Source organism: Perca fluviatilis, chromosome 6, assembly GCF_010015445.1.
Source record: "Perca fluviatilis chromosome 6, GENO_Pfluv_1.0, whole genome shotgun sequence".
Lineage (NCBI taxonomy): Eukaryota > Metazoa > Chordata > Actinopteri > Perciformes > Percidae > Perca > Perca fluviatilis.
The window spans coordinates 25,047,178-25,065,772 of record NC_053117.1 but is presented as its reverse complement, the minus strand read 5'-3'; the positions used below and the strand labels follow the sequence as shown (position 1 = coordinate 25,065,772).

Sequence of the window (18,595 nt, the reverse complement as noted above, 5' to 3'; positions counted from 1 at the left end):
TCAACCAATAATCAATCATGACAAATTAAGGGCTGAAACTAATCATTTACATTATTGATTCATTTAATAATTAGTCTATTATTTCATCTTGTTGTTTGGTCTAAAAAACAGTGACAGAATTATGAAACATCATACTTTAAGTGATATCTTGTCCAACCAAAAAAATATGCATAGAAAGTGTATGCATAGAAAAGGGGCTCCATAGGGACTCAGCAGTAAGTTTTGCACTAGGGCTCCACAGAGGGGTAATCTGGCCCTGTAGGAAAGAGTACTTGGAGTCATGACCTCGGTATTTTTAAGTCTTAGTAATTAATTAGTCCGTAAAACACACATGCATAAGAAAATAGGAAATATGATGGCAGAAAACAAACGCAGGCCGTCGCAACACACACACACACACACACACACACACACACACACACACACACACACACACACACACACACACACACACACACACACACACACACACACACACACAGACCCAGGCGGCCAGCCGATTGGTCTCCCCTCACGTCAGTAGCGTCTTCGGGGGCGGGAGTAGGCAAATCCAGCCAGTGCTCTAGTTTCTCACACAGATGCTGCTGCTGGGTCAGTGTGATGCCGTCTATTAATAATAACAGAGTCAAAAGAACCACAGCGAGGAGGAGAAGAAGAAGAAGGGGAAAATCCACATCACCGCTTCTCCTTTTTTCAACCCGCAGGGATGAGCCAAATAATGTGACATAACCCTGCTTCAACTTTCGACAAAACGCCTTTATCCACCTTTTTATTCGTCTTTTTTACAGGTGCCATTGTCTCGTTCACCTTTCACACTGCTGGCATACAGTCAGTGACTCTACTCGGGGCACTTTATTGGGGTCATCCATCCGCACGGGCGGCTGCGGATTGTTGGTAAACACGAATCGGATCCCGCCGACAAGGACTCCCTCTGGTGCATTGATGCACCCGTTTCAGTGGTGTAACGGTGAGCAGTCATTTTATATTGTTAGGCCTCTGTGATACAATGTGCTGCTGAACAGCCTGTTATTTTAAATATAATGAATCTGTCGAGGCAGTCATGTTATAGAGCAAGATTGTAGTCTCTGAGTCACTCCAGTATTTTCTAAATTTAGACTTGTCAGAAAAGACAATGTGTTGCACCTCATACTAAAGAAAAACAAAATCTCTTGACTTGTGTGGTGCTGAACTGTGACTTTAAAGTGTCATACACTTCATTTTAGCACCCCCTATTTAGAATGTATAACCAGTAGACCTATATAAACATTTCATAAATGGTTTATAACACCCTATAATAGTTGTAGAAAGTTTTAGCCCTAAGTAGTTGTATATAGGCTGAGTGTTTATAAATGTATTTGTCAACAACTTTATGAATAGCAATATGGTAAAACAAAGTTGTAATAATATAAAATGTCTTCATATGAGAAGTTATAATTGCTGACTAATACTGTAAAATAATAAACACAAATATGTCTTTATATCTGCCTTTGGCGCTGCAACGAGTAGATAACTCGATTAGTTGACTGATAGAAATGTTATCAGCTACTATCAACAGCTACTGCTTCTCAAATGTGATGATTTGAATCTTTTTTATGTCATATATGACAGTAAACTGAATATATTTGGATTTTGGACTGTTGATTAAAAAAGCAAGCTTTTACATCACATTGGGCTGAAATGATTAACAGAGAAGATATTCGGCAAATTAATTGATTGATTGATTGATTGATAATGAAAATAATATGTTATAGTGTGTTATAAACCATTTATTACATGCATTGTATACCGCTTATGAATGCTAAATAGAAGTGTTTAAGTGAAGTGTTATCCACTTATTAATTGGGTTTTAAGTAATATTCTAATAATATTCCTTTCTGCAGTGAACAGCAATTTTTGTATTGATTGGTAGAATAAGTGAGTGCCTAATCAATTTAATCCTTAATTTCAATCTAAATTACTTCTAAATTGAGAGCCTCAAGGTCAGTCATTGTGCTCTCTATGTAACATTTTAACTCTCTGGGTAATCTTGTGTAGACTTACTTGCTCTATCTGCAGTCTCTCACCTACACTCTTCTCGGCCTTGACCAATTATCTTCAAAAGCCAAAAGGTCTGAACTGTCTTGTTTGAAAACTGCTGTTTGTGTCCAGAGACGTATCTGTCATGCTTAAACAAAATGAATCCTTTCATGGCAGTGAAATGGAGTGTCAGTGCCTAATTGTCACGGTGAGACCTGGTAAAGATGATGGATTAGTCAACTTATTTTTCTCTCTGGCTTTGCCTGTTTGAGTGCAGCTACCACGGCAACCTCCTTGGTGGACTGTTGGTGGTGTTCAGACAAGAACAATTACTGCCTTTGTGCTGCTCAACTCCCCTGCTATTCATAGGGGAAATACACACACACACACATGCACACACACACACACACACACACACACACACACACACACACACACACACACACACACACACACACACACACACACACACACACACACACACACACACACACACACACAGTATCAAAGAGTGACATTCTGCTGGAAAAATGAAGCCTGATGCAGCCACAGCTCAGCTCTGTCAGTGTCAGTGTATCTGTGATCATGCCTACGGTGTTTATACGTGGCATAGTAGCACTTTCATGCATGCAACTGGGAGTTTTTGGGCCCAACCTACTTTCTTTTTCTTCAGCAGCAGCAGTCATGCAGGCATGCTTGAGTGTTCCCCCCCCAATGTGAACCGTTGAATATTTGATGAGAAGTTCTGTCTTAAATGCAAGCAGCAGCAGTGGCAGAAGCAGCTTTGTGTGAACACGGCGTATATAGGACAAAACCCTACCAGGCATCTCATAGGAGCTGTCAGGGTATGTCGAGGTATTTTACAGCTCTATCAAATCACTGAGGGACTTTCCTTCATTTTTTAACAACAATACGAGAATATGTCTGACAGCTGAAACTCAATACCACCGACTCAGATTCTCTCAAAATGAGAACTTTTGCTATAGCCTTCATCCTTTTTTCCTGCATCTGATACTCTTGGCGCCATGGCAACGGGTTTTCTCCTGAGTGTGCCAATATATAGGTCAGTGGTCATGCAGAGCTCCACCCAAAGCAAAACGCCACATATAGCTGTCTGCTCTCCATTCATACAAAGGTGAAGGAGGAAGACGTAAGCGCCGAGCCATACAGACAGTCGTGACATGACACACACACACACACACACACACACACACACACACACACACACACACACACACACACACACACACACACACACCACACAAACACTTGAAAACAAATGACCCATATTTGGTTAGTGAGTCTGCAGCAGCTTCACAGGTGATTTGTGCCATCAGCTGTGCAGTGACATGAATAGGAACATATACTCCCCCCTCCCCTTGCTGTGTGTGTCTCTTTGTCTTTGTCTTTGTGAAGCAGATTGTTCGACACGATGTAAAGATGAGATCTACATCTACATATCTGTCTGTTTTTTTGCATATTCACATCCTCACATGTCCAGCTTCCATTGTGGACACTGAAGTCAAGCCCTCCGTAATGTATGAATATAGAGGAGCTAACGCCTAAAGGGAGTTTTACATTTTATGATGATGCACATGCTGCATGTTGTTGCGTTTTTGAAAAGTTTTTCTGACATCTGATATCTGGCACAACTCCACCTACTTTCATTATGAGGAAGGGAAAAGGTATGTCATTCAAAAGTCTTCCTAATTAAAGGTACAGAAGTGTTAATAGCAATTTGTACTTACAGTTTCAAAAGTAAAAGTGCTCATTCTGCAGAAAAATGCCCCCCATTACTGATATATGATTATGTGACAGTATTAGATTTTTATTACTGAACTGTGTAGCTGTTCGAGGTGAAGCTAGTTTTAACTAGGCTACTTTATATATAGTTACCATTAGATAGTTTAATACAGTGGTTTCCACTAGAGATAAGCCAATATATCAGACAATATTAGTTCATTGCAGATATATATAGTACCAGGGTGTATGCCAGAAATCAAAAGGTATTTAGTATTCTCCACTTCAATTGCATACCATGCAGTGCAGAAATGCTTCAAAATTACATTTAGATCAATAGATCAGAGTGTAAAAGGATATTATTTACATAATAAAATGGGAAATATGATGTTTTCTCTTCAAATGTTGAGAAAATGTACAGTTTGTTTGGTGGCTAGTCAAATTTTTCTTAAGAAAGTAAGAGTTTTGACTCATGCCCTCTTTATTTGTAAGATCCTAAATGTACAGCCCACACATGTCCTTCAGTTTGTGTTTAATTTTCAAACGTCATGTCTCTGGTAGTGATCACCTCTCACTGAGTGAAGTCATCTAGCAGTGGAACTTGAATGGGTAGCCATCGACAAGCCTCGATAAATGGAGCATCACTGCTCATTCAGAGAGAGTGGAACTACGAGGCGGGAAGTATTGATCCTCTTGTACTGCAGCCAATTTCCACTGTGATGCTGGAGAAATGTCAAATAGAAATGTCAATGTGTCACTGGTGCCCGGAGTGACTAGACATACCACGATCTATAAAAAAAACAATACTCATCATAGGGATATAAAACCGGTAAAGGTCTTCATTCTTTCATTGATCCATCTGTTCGTCCATCTGTTCATTCATCTGTTCATTATTCTATACGTCCCCCCATCCGTCTCTCTGTCCACCCATACATCCGTTTGTCCATCCACCCGTCCATCATCAATTCATACTTCTATCTGTCCATCTATCCATCCATTTTGAAATTCTTATCACCCATTTAATTGTCCATTTGTCCAACTATCTGTTTGTTTGTCCGTCCATTCATGAGTCCATCCCTTCGTCCATCTGTCCATGTATCTATTCATCCATCCATCTTTCCATTCTTCATTCCATCTTTTGATTATTGATCTCTCTCTGTCCATCTATCTATATATTTGTCCATCCATTCATCCTCCCATGTGTCTGTCCATTTCCCCACTCATCTGTCCATCCGTCTGTACTTTTATCCATCCCTCTATCTGTCCAACCGTCCATTATTTCATCCATTCATGTTTTTTTATCCATCTGTCCAACCATCCATCCACCAGTTTGTCTCTTCTTCTATTCCATCTTTTTGTCCTTCCATTTGTCCGTCTGACCATACATCTATCCCTCTATATATTCATGGATCCATTTGGCATTCATCCATTCTTCCATTTAGTCATCCAAAAAATGAAAAAAGAAGCCAGTCATAAAGTGCCTTAAACCTGCATTCTTACTAATGGCTAGCAGGGGGCAACTGCACTGCTTGCCAAAAGAGGTCAGCTTGCATAAAAGTCTATTGCCTCAATCGCTAGTTTCAAGTCTTCTACATACAGCATGATGTTAATTCTGTAAATTATGGTCCCATTTAGAGTAAAATAGATGAAAAAGCAGGACATGCTTTAGGGCGTGGTTACCCTGTGATTGACAAGTCGCTACCACAGCGACCTTTCAATCAGGATAGTGTCTTAGCAACGCCTATCCATGACATTTAAATGGCTGTGAAGTTGTTTTTGGGTGTTGTCCATGTTTTCATCTTTAACTTTGACCCTCTCACAATGTGTTTTCAGTCAATCAATGTTAATTGTCACATTTTGGTTGCCTAAAAATGTCTTGTTCAGCATTCAGTTGCACCTTGCTAGCCCAGCTAGCAGTTAGTGCTAGTGTAACTTAGTGTTTAGCTTAGGGCTCCTCCACAGTTCCACCCTCTTCTCCAAATACGGTCACTTCTGGCTCTTAAAAAACAAGATGGTGATGGCCAACATGCCAAACTTTAGGCTTCAAAACAGTAGCCCACAAAAAAATGGGTGACGTCACAGTGGCCACATCCACTTCTTTTATACAGTCTATGCTGACAACACATTCACACCTACAAGCAATTTAGGGTTTCCAGCTGACCTGCATGTCTTCGGACTGTGGAAGGAAACTGCAGCCGAGACACAGGAAGAACATACAAACTTTATACCAAAAGAAGAAAATTAGGAAAGGGGAATTTGTTTCTGGCAAAGGTCTTAACTGTGTAATTTCATACAGTAGTACAGTTTGTTTCTACCATAAGATTAGTTACTGCCGTGTGGTTTGGAAGACTCTGAATTCCTCTATTACTGTATGATTTAACAGTACATTTCACTGACTTCACTCAATCAGCTGCTGTAGTGTTTGATCAAAATGAAAACTTGCAGACTCTCTTGACCTTCTGACGCACACAGCCTCCTTTTCCTGTTCTAATGTGGAGGGGTTCATATCAGCAGACTGTGATGTGTCCTGTGTTTGCACCGATTCACCATCACTCACTGGGTTAGTGTGACCCCGATCTCACAAAGCCCCCTCTCACAGGCAGATACTGACTTCTCATTACTCATGCAGACACACAAAAAACAAGTGTTCTCTCTGTCTGTCTAATCTATGACTGTTTCTCTGCGTTAGTTTCTCCTTTGAGATTTGGGAAATTATGGTTCTCGATTTATTCATACATAATAAGTAACATAAGACAAGCACTGCATCAAATACTGTAAACTGTGCACATTGTGCAACATGTCAGATGGTTATGGCCACATTTGTTCTTCAATCCTCCCCCGCCTCTCTACCTCTGACCTTGACTGCAGACAACAGTGCTACAGTAATAATCTATTTCATGGTAGAAGAAACACACGCAGGAGTGTATCGTCACAGCACGTAGGACGAGACAAAGGGGGGCACTTTTAATGAGAATACCATCTGTTTGGATTGGATCACACTGCAAATTTCTCCCTAAAAGCACTTAGTTCAAGACATGAAAACAGTCATTTATGAATCACCTCCTTGTACAAGAATACAGATATCTGAAAAAAAGAGCTTTTGTGCTGCCCTTTTAATAAAATTGCACTCACTGATTCTTGGAGTGTGAGTGGAAAACTGATTAACTAGATTTAATCAGTGTTGTAGAAAATATAAAATTGAAATTCCACAAAAGAGGTCTGAGCAAATATAATCTTTTTCATCTATTGCTAACTGTTCTCGTCTGTGCCTTTAAACTACACTGACATTTGAGACAAAGAAGTGTGGATCCGCTGCGTTATACGAGATACAACCATGTTGCTTGGATACTGCAGAGTGTTTTTCATGTACAAGTACAACATTGAAAAGGACTCATTTGCCATCACAGGAAAGTGCAGTGGTCTTCTTTCTCTACCTCTTTCCCTCAGCCTTTGTATCTGTGCATGTGTGTGTGTTTGCATGTGTGTGTGTGTGTGTGTGTGTGTGTGCGTTTGTGCGTGCCTGCGTGCCTGCGTGCGTGCATGCGTGTGTGCGTGTGTTTGTGTGTAAAGCTACAATTTCTAACTGCCATTAGAGGCGGACACAGCTGTAGGTCTGACCCTCAGCTGTCCATGAATAGTAGAGTACTTAAAATATGTGTACAGTTGTATTCAGTTGTGTTTGAAAACATTGCAGGTAGTAGTATCAGACCATAATTTTTCTGCCTGTTCTAGCATACATTTTTCTTGTAAATACATTTTAAAATCTTCCCTCTGTCTTTGTTTAGGGTGCTTCTGTGGTCTGGGACTGGTTTACTCCAACAAGTCGTGCACCATGCCACCCATCACCTTCCAGGACCTGCCTCTTAACATCTACATGGTCATTTTTGGGACCGGCATCTTTGTCTTCATCCTGAGCCTCATTTTCTGCTGTTACTTCATCAGGTGAGGGGTGACTAAAACAGAAATATGTGATTGAAAACAAGAAATGTGTGGGGAAAAAAGACAAAGGGTGTTTTCAAACCTATACTTTCTTTGCTCTAGTTCAAATCAATGGATGAGCTGGTAAACTTCCCCTTGGTTAGATTTGTTTTCACACCAAAACAAAAATTCAACCAAACCGAAATGCATCTCCTGGCTACAGAGACCTTTAAATTCAAACTTGCAGAGTAGGTAGGTCAGATCAACCTGATCTCACAGCCCCTTAACTCAAAATCTGTGGCAGTTTCACGGAATCGCCGAAAATTATGTGATGGGCCCACGGAAGAATTCCGTGAAATGAACACGGCCCCTTAAGTTAAGGAAAAGGTCGTGCCGGGACAAATGGGGCAGTTGGGTTTAGGAAAACAACAACGGACGGTTGAGTTTAGGAAAACAATAACGGGAAACGAGACAACAACGGGACGGTTGAGTTTAGGAAAAGAAGAACAGGACGGTTGCATTTAGTAAAACAAGAAAGCGACAGTTCGGTTTAGGAAACGTGACACGCGGGACACGATCCCCGGTCTCCTGGGTGAAAGTCCTGCGTTTGACCCATTCTCCACCCCAACCGACCTCCCTATGAGGATTTTCGGGCTTTCATACTACTCGATAACGTAGTCGCTCTTAATGCTACGTCATCTTCTCATTTACTTTACTTTGGTATTGTTTTCCGTGGTGGCCACACAGAATGTTCACACATTCCGTGCCACCACCACGTAATGCGGTGTTAACAGTTCCTGCTCATTTCACGGAATTTTGTGAGACCAGGCTGGTCAGATTGAGGTTGGCTCACGTTTCCACAGAATTTGTTTGTGACCGGACTGAGACCACTTCCTCTAAATGGTTCTGGGGTGATTGATTTGGTCTGCACCTGAGTATGATTTCTGTGTTCAGATCTGCCCAAACAATGCGATTTGTTAATTTTGTTCATCCACGACTTACGAACCGGCCCATGAACAACTTTTTTGGTTCTGTTTATAATTCAGAAAATATTATACATCCAAGACGAAAGTGACAGAAGGGCGGGACAAGGGGCATGCATTTTGGTCATTTTGCTAACAAGGGGGATGGCATTCCCCCTCAAATTGCCTAATGACTGTACTGCAGCAGTGCTTTGTGTTTTGGCTGGAGTCCTTAGTTTTGCAGGTATTTGGTCATGAACCAAAGTGAAATTTTGTCCTAATGATGGCGCTTGATGAGAAGTCAGGGAATCACCAAAGTTATTATGATTTATCCTCTGGGGGAGATGAATGTGTGTACCGAATTGCATGATAATCAATCCAATAGTTGCTGAGATATTTCAGTCTGCAACAGACTGAAATAACTAAAAACAGTAGGGAGGGTGTGTGTGTGTGTGTGTGTGTGTGTGTGTGCAAACACAGTTAAAGAAAAAAAAGAGGAACAGGGTGACCTCTCCCGCTGTTGACTGTGAACTCCCTGATGCGCTGAGAGGGCGTTTGTGTCTGAAGAACGGGATATGAGGCAACAGGAAGCAGCCCGTCACAATGTGTGAGGACAGCAGCGAGGAAAACTGCAGAGAGCCTCAGAGTAAACACGACCTGAATAGCACACAGTGGGAGTACACAAAAATCCATACATAAACGTCTGCAGTATTCATTACATTACTTGTCATTTAGCTGATGCTTTTATCCAAAGCGACTTACAATTGCTACGTATGTCAAAGGCCACACGCCTCTGGAGCAACTATGGGTTAAGTGTCTTGCTCAGGGACACATTGGTTGATGTATCCCAGTGGGAATTGAACAAATATCATAAGGAAACGCCCACACCTGCAGTAGGGTTTGATTTTTATCCTGAGCTCTCTGTGTATTGGGAAACTTACCTGACTGTGCTATGATCAGTGTTGTAAATGATTTTGAATTGCCGTCAGAATCTAGCCTGACGTGGTAATGCTCAGATTCTAGTCAGAAGTTAGACTGACTAGAATAGACAAACTTCCCAACCTCGAATGTTGTGGGCGGGGCTAAGATCGTCTGGCATCCAGGCTAGTCAGAATCACCTTTGTTATCAAAATGTAAAGAAATTAAAAAATAAAACAATGTCTGATGGCTGGAGACATAAAGATCAGTCAGAATAGAAATACATGTCACTAACAATTGGTAGCTGGTATTCAGTAGGTATGCGGCGCTTTTTGCTCAATTTTGTACTTTTGTCTCCTATGCAGCTCATTCTTCACTATAATTACATATAAATGAATTCTCGCAGCAGCACCAAGTGACATAGATGACAACCTATCAATTTTTAAATTACTTTAAATCACTTTAAACAGTTTATTGAGTTGCAGTAAGTAACTACCTGAATTAATCATGAATTGCGGTATTAATTAGTGTTCCTCACTTGAGATGAGGTCACACAAAATACTTCACGATACTTACTTAACGAGTAAATGCTTTGCAACTACCTGAATTAATCATGAATTGCAAAGTGCTTCTAAAACATATATTAACACAATAACTGAACATTAGTGTTCATGTATAAATGTACATCTAAATAGTTTGCTCATCATTTACTTACACTTTCTTAATGAGTTTGTGAACCACTGACAACTCCTAAATAACTGGTTTGTAATTTATGTAATAGTGAATCCATCATTCATAAAGTATGAAAATGCAATCATTAAACACATTAAAGATGAGATTATTAATCAAGAATAAAACATTCATAACTGTTTATAAATAACATACTAATGTGTAATAATGTAGGAACAACGCTTTATAAATGATGAATTAAGTATTTACTGTAACTAATACTTATGAAGTGTTACCAGTGTTCCTAACTTGTTTCTGCTGCTCCCAACAAATTAGTTATTGCAGGTTTAAACGTACAACATGTGATTTATTTTGCCACTAGGCGTCTTTCAATAAAAACAATATTCAAAAGATGCAGTTTGGTGACATCATGGGTTAGGTTTGCAGTCAGCTTCTCCCGGTTAGGATTCCTTCAGTGTTCATTGTTCAGGATGTTTTTACTGGGAGCAAAATTATCCGAAGAGGTCTCTGCGTCTCCAAAACAGTGATTAAAACCGGTAAAAACACTGAATAAAGCAGTTTCACGTTAAAAATCTGTGTTTCTCTGACGTTGTTGGGCTTGTCAGTGGAGGGGCTGCTGCTAACCTTTGCTCAGCTTGTTGCTCTGATAACTTTAGATCCAGACATCCGATGACTATAAAACCCTCCATCCGGTTAAAAAATATAGTTTAAAACGGCCAAAATCTAAAAAGTGTATCTGAAAAAACGTGGCTAAAAACTGGATAAAAAGTCTCATTGATGACAGATTCTGCAGACAACCAAAACGCAGACGTATGCACAGAGGGGATATTTACAAATACATTACCGATTTCTCTGGGATTGAAAATTGTTGGAAACGTTTTGGATAATGTAAGTACACAACTCAACAAAATATATAACAAAGGTCTAATTTTTTACATGTATATGCGGAAATGTTACATATTATACATTTAAATTTGACTAACCTTTGGCAAATAAATAAATAATTAAAGGATTTGGTTAAACAGTCTAACTTCAATGTCAACAAGGCAAACCCCATGTGATAATGAAGATCAAGGGCTACTGAACAGCTACTAAATTTATATTTTTTTTAATTAAAAACACACTTTGAGAAAGTGACAGGATGAATTTTGCCCAATATTAAGTGGTAAAAGTCTGTATTTACATTTGGTGATCAATTATTTTGAGGGACACGGAATTCCCTTGTTTTAACTCACAGGCAAACCCAGTAACTCTTTTAAAAGACAGAATACAGGCATTCATTTAGTAGTAGTAGGGCGTATTTTCAAATTTCTGAGATTATTTAACATTGCAGTCATTACCTAGAGAAAAGAAAACCTTGCATGCACATTTCTGTAATCATGGATGTTTTGTTTGGCCTGGTCTCGGCACTAAGTCGACCATCAACTCTGTCAGAAAAGCTTGGATCCTTCCTGTTTCTCTTAAAGCACTCGCCTATGAATCATAACCAATGAGTCACTTCCTTTTGGCCCCATTAACATGCTGAAGGTAGTCTTGGGTAGGAGTGTGCTTGTGAATTCATTTATAGACCGGCTGATTAATCTGATGAATACTGAGTGATGAATGCCATTCTCTGTTGGGGGCAGGATTCCTATTATCCACTCAGAAAGGCTCACTCTAAATCGTGTGTCAGGGAGTTTGGGTCACTTAAAAATCAGACTCTATATTCGACTGTGAGAGGTCCTCCTTTCATCATGAAAAAGCAATAAGATCAATTTTTCTAAAAAGCCTTGAGATCTGCAGAAGATTTGCTGTGGGTGTACACAGCAGTACCTGCAATGTACAAGAGTGCAAAACAACAAGCGTGCCAAAAGCACACACCAAAAATATCACATCTTTAATTAATTATACCCCAATGTGCTCTGACAGCAACAGGTCTGTATTCACTTTAAGGAATTGCACACCCAGAGAGGTCCTTTGAGAACAAAACATTTATTTCTATGAGGCCTACTTAAGTACAATTTTGCGGCACTGTAATTTGAGTATTTCAATTTTATTCTTTCAAAATGAAATGTACTTTCAATATCACTACATTTATCTGATACCATTAGTTATTTTAAAGATTTAGATTTTACAAACAAAATATAATTTAAATGAATGAATGAATTGAAAAAATAAATGTATATCATTCACACCTGTTGAATTCTTTGTTACTTCATACAATAAGAACTGGTCAATGTACAGTATGAGGATTTTTCTATTCTTGCGGACCGGGCACAATAGCTGAGCTGAAACACTGAAATCTCCGCCATGCCCCCCCTTTCACCCACTTCACATCATTCTCCAGGCATGCATGGGAAACCTCAACACATGTAAAACGTGTATCCTCACATTGTTCTGCATGGAAGATTGTTAGCGGCAATCAGCGTAAACAATAAACCAAGTGACAAACACAACGAATAACTGTCATTTCCTTACTTTAAGCAGCGAGCTATAATTTTTTTTTTAAATTTTTTGAGGGGGGATATGATCACAAATAAACATTCATCTTTCATCTCACGTGCTCTCACTGCATTTAGTTTCAGGCTCAAATCACAGACAGTTATAGACATTTGTGTCTTTGTTTAGGTGTGTAAAAACAGGAGGCCAAAAATAACCGCCTGAACCGACGCAGCTCGCCAAGTGATAAAGATCTCCTCTCTATTGTTGGCTATAAGGGTGGTGCAGGGATTCAAAGACGCAACATACTCATTAACCGTGTTTGTGTACATGTGCATGGAAGTGTGTGCGTTAGCATTTGTGTGTAGTTACTTCAGTGTGTGAACAATGTGTGTGTGTGTGTGTGTGTGTGTGTGCTTGCAGGGGAACATATTTGTCTGTAGATGTGCTTGAAAAGAGTTAATAATCAAAGCTTACCATGCAATTACACAACTTCTGTTACACACAGACCCATAATTTAACCACACAAATTTTAAATCTCAGCCTCTCCTATGACCTGCTGTTGAACTCTGGTTAAACTCAGCTTAAAATAAATACAGACATCTTTATCTCTTAATAAACAAGCGGAAAGTGGTGGAACTAAGTACATTTACTCATGTACTCTACTGTACTATATGACCTTAAGTATAGTTTACTTTGAATGCCACAGTACGTCATACTTATTCCACTACATTTCAGATTTCAACATATTGTAGTATTTAGTCCTCTGTATTGATCTGTCAGCTATATTTACAAGTTGCTTTGCAGATTAATATTTTGCATACATAACCTATGATCAATTTATTAAAACAATACTCTGTTACAAGCAGTTCTGCATTAATAGTTATGAAAAATGTACTTAAAATATCAAAATTACAGCTAATGCAGAGAAACATGGCCTCCATGACTGCTATCTTATTATACATTATATTATTTAATTATTTTTAATGATGCTTGTGAGTAGCATTTTGTTCTAGTTGGTGAGGGGATGCTAATTTTAACTGTTGGGTAGTTATGATTTGTATATAAATTCACATTCTGTGAAGTTATGAGTAGCTATAGATGTACAATAGTTCCCTCTGAGTAAGTGGAGTGTAAGTATCATGAAATGGAAATACTAAAGTAAAGTACCTCAAAACTGTATTTATGTACAATTTCATCACTGACTTATTTTAATGCAGGATTTTCTACTTTTACTTAAGTAAACAATCTGAATAATTTTTTCATCGCTTTGAACATAAATATGTCAAGTATGGTTGATTGAAGGTTATCCAAATTGTAAACAAAGTTATTATTATATATTATATTATATTATATTATATTATTATTAATGGGTTTCTCTATTGATCCACAGCAAACTACGACACCAAGCCCAGAGTGAGCGGTTTGGATACAGAGAGGTAAAGCCTGATGCTAATATATTTAAATTCCAAAAGGTCCAAATATCATAAATAAAGAATCTCTCTTACACATATTTTGTTTTTGTTAATGCGCCAGGTGGTTTTAAAAGGAGATCCAAAAAAGTTGAATCTTCATGGGGTAAGGACGTGATTTACATTTGCACTGATTTCTGCACGTAAACACACAGCTAAAAAACTTCATGTTAATTCATGTTAACTTTATGTCCCTTAAAACTTAATGTGAAACAAAGAAGGAAAACATTATGCATTATAATTTCATCAAATGACTGTCGTCCTCACTCCGTCCTGTCTTTCATTCACGCAGCAGACGTGCGCCGTGTGTCTGGAGGACTTCAAAGTCAAAGACGAGCTGGGAGTGTTGCCATGCCAACATGCTTTTCACAGGAAGTGAGTTCAGGAGAGCACAGTGGAGTCTTTCTCTTTCTCTTGTTACCACTTTGCACCCACATGGGCTTGTTTAAAGGAAAATAATCATGTTTGATTTGAAGTTCAGTGATTACAGAAATTACTAAGGTAGTAATAAGGTAGAATTAGTGCTAAGACCTTGCAAGGGAAGCATTCCTGATGTTTATTAGTTGTCTAAAATTGTGATTTTTAGCATGTTTTTTATATCAATATCAATCAGGAGAGACTAAATGAAAGAGAGGCATGAAGAATAAGGAAATGGATTTATTTGACTTAGTGTGCACAACAGGAAGAGTTGAAAATGTAGCTTACAGAGATTGTTACAACACTCCTATTGGTTAAATGGAAAAACATGAATGCCCTCAGTCAGCTGATGCAGTTGGAAGTAGGAAAAGGGAGAGAAATCTGAGCATGAAAATAGTCTTCCAGATTGTTTGGAAGCCATCGCTCTCAACCTGCAGTTTAATAAGAAGAGATCAATTGGAAATGTATAACAATATTTATTATTTATGAGAAATAAAAGACTCTTACTAACTACTATTACTTTTGATACTTTAAAGCTATAGTGCCTAGTTTCCGTCGCCCCCATGAGGAATTATTTTTTTATATAATTTTTTGGGGCATTTTAGGCCTTTATTTTTATAGGACAGATGAAGACATGAAAGGGGAGAGAGAGGGGGGAATGACAAGCAGCAAAGGGCCGCAGGTCGGAGTCGAACCCGCGGCCGCTGCATTGAGGAGTAAACCTCTATATATGGGCGCATGCTCTACCAGGTGAGCTAACCTAGGCGCCCCCCCCTCTCATTTGGCAATGGCTTGAATGTAACGGACATTCATTAATATAAAAAAAGTTACGCACTAAAGCTTTAAGTTATGTTTTGCTGCTAATACTTTAACTTAAGTGAAACCATGAAGGCAGGACGCTTACTTGTAATGGAGGATTCTTTTGGTGTGGTATTGCTAATTTTACTAAAGTAAAATATGGCTTTTGCTTTGATCAGTGAAACGTGTCCAAATGAGTGAGAGGAATCATGATCTCATGTTGTATGTGTTTTATTCCTCTGCTGTCCGTGATCTTCTGCCCAGGTGTCTGGTAAAGTGGTTGGAGGTGCGCTGCGTCTGCCCCATGTGCAACAAACCCATAGCAGGTCCCCCGGAGCAGCACCACAGCATAGGGACTCTTTTGGATGAACTGGTGTAACCTCTCAGCTCCTGCCAGCCTGGGTGGGATGGCGCCGCCCGGGCCACACCAGCCGATATAAGTTAGCGACCAACAGAAGAGGGACACTGTTATGCTGTTACACCATTGGGGTAACCTGGTCACCACCAGGAGAAAGGGTCTGAAGGATGCTGTTGCATAGCAACCATCTCAGAGATGGCAACTCATCACCTTGAGGCGTCTGAGAGATTATCTCCAGCCACCCACACATCACTCCACCACTCTTCTTTTAAGATCCCCCTCTTCACCCGCTCTGTCACATCTTTTGTTGTTGCCTCCAGTCAGGTTAATGGCACCACTGAAGAAGAGTTTCATTTTTCACGGCATTGTGGACAAGTGAGTGTTGAAGGATGGCAGCATTGGGCAGGCGGCACTGAATGTATGAGTGTTTATGTCACTGTGGTCACTGATGTGAAATGATATCAATATTGGCTGAGGTTATTAAAACTCTTGCTAAATTATTTCAGACAAGAGGTTTGAACACAAAAGTAGAACAAGGGTTTAACAAAAATGTGTGGAGCCGTCTAGAAACGTCCAGAAGAGATTAAATAATACTATGGTGAAGACACAGACAGGGTTGATTAAAACAGATTTCAAGGAAATTAAAAACATAAAAAAAAGATTTGTGCCTAAGATTGTGAGAGTGTGACTTCAATTCACTGAAGTCACACTGGTTAAAAAAATGATGGAAAAGGTGGATTCAGGTGTCATCAGTGGGACCTAAATCGTTCATATTAGAAGAAGAAGCTCAAGCTGTAGTCCACATGTAGCAAAGTAATCAGTATTTCCATCAAGTCAAACCAATAATTCTTTTGCTGATATGCGAAACTGATACTGATGTGTAAAATTCATGTCGGTGCCCACCTCTACCGTGATATCATGTGTGTTCTATGTGTATTTTTCCCACTGGGATGTTTTATTGTTCAGACATGTTTTGACTGTGTTAATATACAGTAGATGAAAGCAACTGACACGTCCTGCCTTCCACTCTAACAGTTTGGTTATTTGTTGTAATATGTTAATGTTTTTTAGATACTGCACTTTAAATTCACATAAAAACAAACAGCCTTTGTTCTTCTAAAATGTTAGACTAAGGTTTGGATGCAGCACTTTTTTTCATGTGTGGTGAATCTTTTATAAAAGTCTGTGAAGTATCTGAGATTTAGCTTCATCTGAAGAGAAGGGAAGCAGCAGTGCAGAGCCTCGGTGTTCTATGAATTCATCTGGGAAGCAATTTATATCTCACTTTCATACATTTCTGTGGGATTATTGCTGATGATTCTGCTTTTGCATTCCTCAGTCATTGTTTTTTTTTGTGTGTGTGATTAACAGCTATTCAGAAAGCGAAACACTGCCTAAAATTGAGCACAAAACTCACAGAAGCACATTGTCCAGATACAGAAAACTCCTGCACCGTAATTAAAAGCCAAACACCGACATGTGAGGCTGTTGAATTCACATGAGTCTGCGTGCCATGAAAAGAAAAAAAAGAAAATGTCGAGAAGAGATTTCTTTACTCTGATTCTGGCCACATTCCACATTTTATAATCCAAACAGATGTAAATAACTTCAAACAATAATAAATACAGTTGTCTGTTTTGTTCAGCTTCTCTTGTTTATTTCTTAGTAGTTATGTATCTGGTGCCATCATCAGGTGAAATACTGTATGAAAATGTATTCAATTATTCTATATACTGTAGAAGAAAACTGAATAAAAGGAGACAAAAAGCAAGAAAAAAAAAAAAAGTGGACTACGTTAAAGGTGCTGTAGGTAGGTTTGGGAAGATCCAGGACTTAGCCAAAAAATTTGAACATCAACAACTTCTCAGTACCTCCCCCCTTTCTGCTAAAGCCCAAAACGGTCTCCTATGCCCCTCCCCCCACAAGGGAGAATGGATGCGTGTGCATGAGCAGTGATTAACACACAGTTAGACACCCCCCCTGGCCCTGATTGGTGCATCTCAACAGGGAGCGGTGGATTTTTGCAAATTGCACTACAGGCTGTAGGTGGTGCCAGAGGAGCCTTTTTTTTTTTTTTTATGAGTTCTACTGGAACATAGGGTCAGTTTCAGCAAATATGACAGAAAGTTAGTTTTATAAGTCTTACCTACTGCACCTTTAAGCCATCACCGGCCACCTTCTTCCTGGCCTACACCGAACTCCTTATGATAAATTTTGTTTTAAATTTGTTTATTTCTCTTCTATTATTTATTATTTTTCTTTATGTAGTTATTAAACTTACTTACTTTTATTACCATTTGTAACCTATTTATTTACCAATTTTTTGTATTTCTCTCTCTCTGTATGCCTCTGCTGGAAGAAATCAATCATGGATCAAATAATATTAACGTAATAATATAATAACAATAACAAGTTTCGCTTTCTCCTTGCAGCCTTTATCCTTCCCTTTGAAACATATTTGGTTTGCAGTTTAAGCTATCATAGCATAATACCATTTAAATGTCACTTATTAAACCATTTTTAAAATGATTAAAAATAATAAATTATGAAGCACCATATTACAGTAAAGGCATTCATATCCGACATGGAGAATATAGGTGAATAACGGCGGGAAACAAAGATTTAAAGGAGTCAGAGTTTCGGGAGTCAACAGCCGAATGAAAACAAGGACCATCTGTACCCTGCCTCATTAAATGTGCAAGACCCCGTCCTATTGGTGGCTCTGACCGGTACCTAGCTATTTCCCCACAGCAGATTGCAGGTGGCAGAGCATCGAAAGTCTGAAGGGCATTCCTTACTCTGGTTGCCTTCTAATTAGACTTAAGGGCAAGGAGGAGCCATGGAGGACCTAAAAGGGGATTCAGAATGGAGACAGATGGTGTGAGATT

The 18,595-nt window shown here is 39.2% G+C and overlaps 1 protein-coding gene across 2 annotated transcripts; it reads left to right on the top strand.

Moving 5' to 3' along the window:
- The first annotated feature begins 566 nt into the window (after positions 1–566).
- On the top strand, positions 567–17,351 carry rnf122 (ring finger protein 122). Of its 2 annotated transcripts, none has more exons than XM_039804276.1 (6): positions 567–967; positions 7,542–7,698; positions 14,056–14,101; positions 14,199–14,240; positions 14,430–14,509; positions 15,614–17,351. In XM_039804276.1, the coding sequence occupies exons 1-6, from the start codon at positions 943–945 to the stop codon at positions 15,726–15,728; spliced, it is 465 nt and encodes a 154-aa protein (XP_039660210.1). In that variant the 5' UTR covers positions 567–942; the 3' UTR covers positions 15,729–17,351. The 2 variants fall into 2 exon arrangements, with proteins under 2 accessions (XP_039660210.1, XP_039660209.1); XM_039804275.1 differs by having other exon boundaries at positions 14,427–14,509.
- The last annotated feature ends 1,244 nt before the right edge of the window (positions 17,352–18,595 follow it).

What these genes read in the sequence shown, in the direction of transcription:
- rnf122 (XM_039804275.1), top strand. Translation starts at nt 943, where the DNA reads ATGCACCCGTTTCAGTGGTGTAACG. An exon ending in CCCGTTTCAGTGGTGTAACG is followed by an intron (nt 968 to 7,541) that starts GTGAGCAGTCAT and finishes GTCTTTGTTTAG; the next exon opens with GGTGCTTCTGTGGTCTGGGA. An exon ending in CAACATGCTTTTCACAGGAA is followed by an intron (nt 14,510 to 15,613) that starts GTGAGTTCAGGA and finishes TCTTCTGCCCAG; the next exon opens with GTGTCTGGTAAAGTGGTTGG.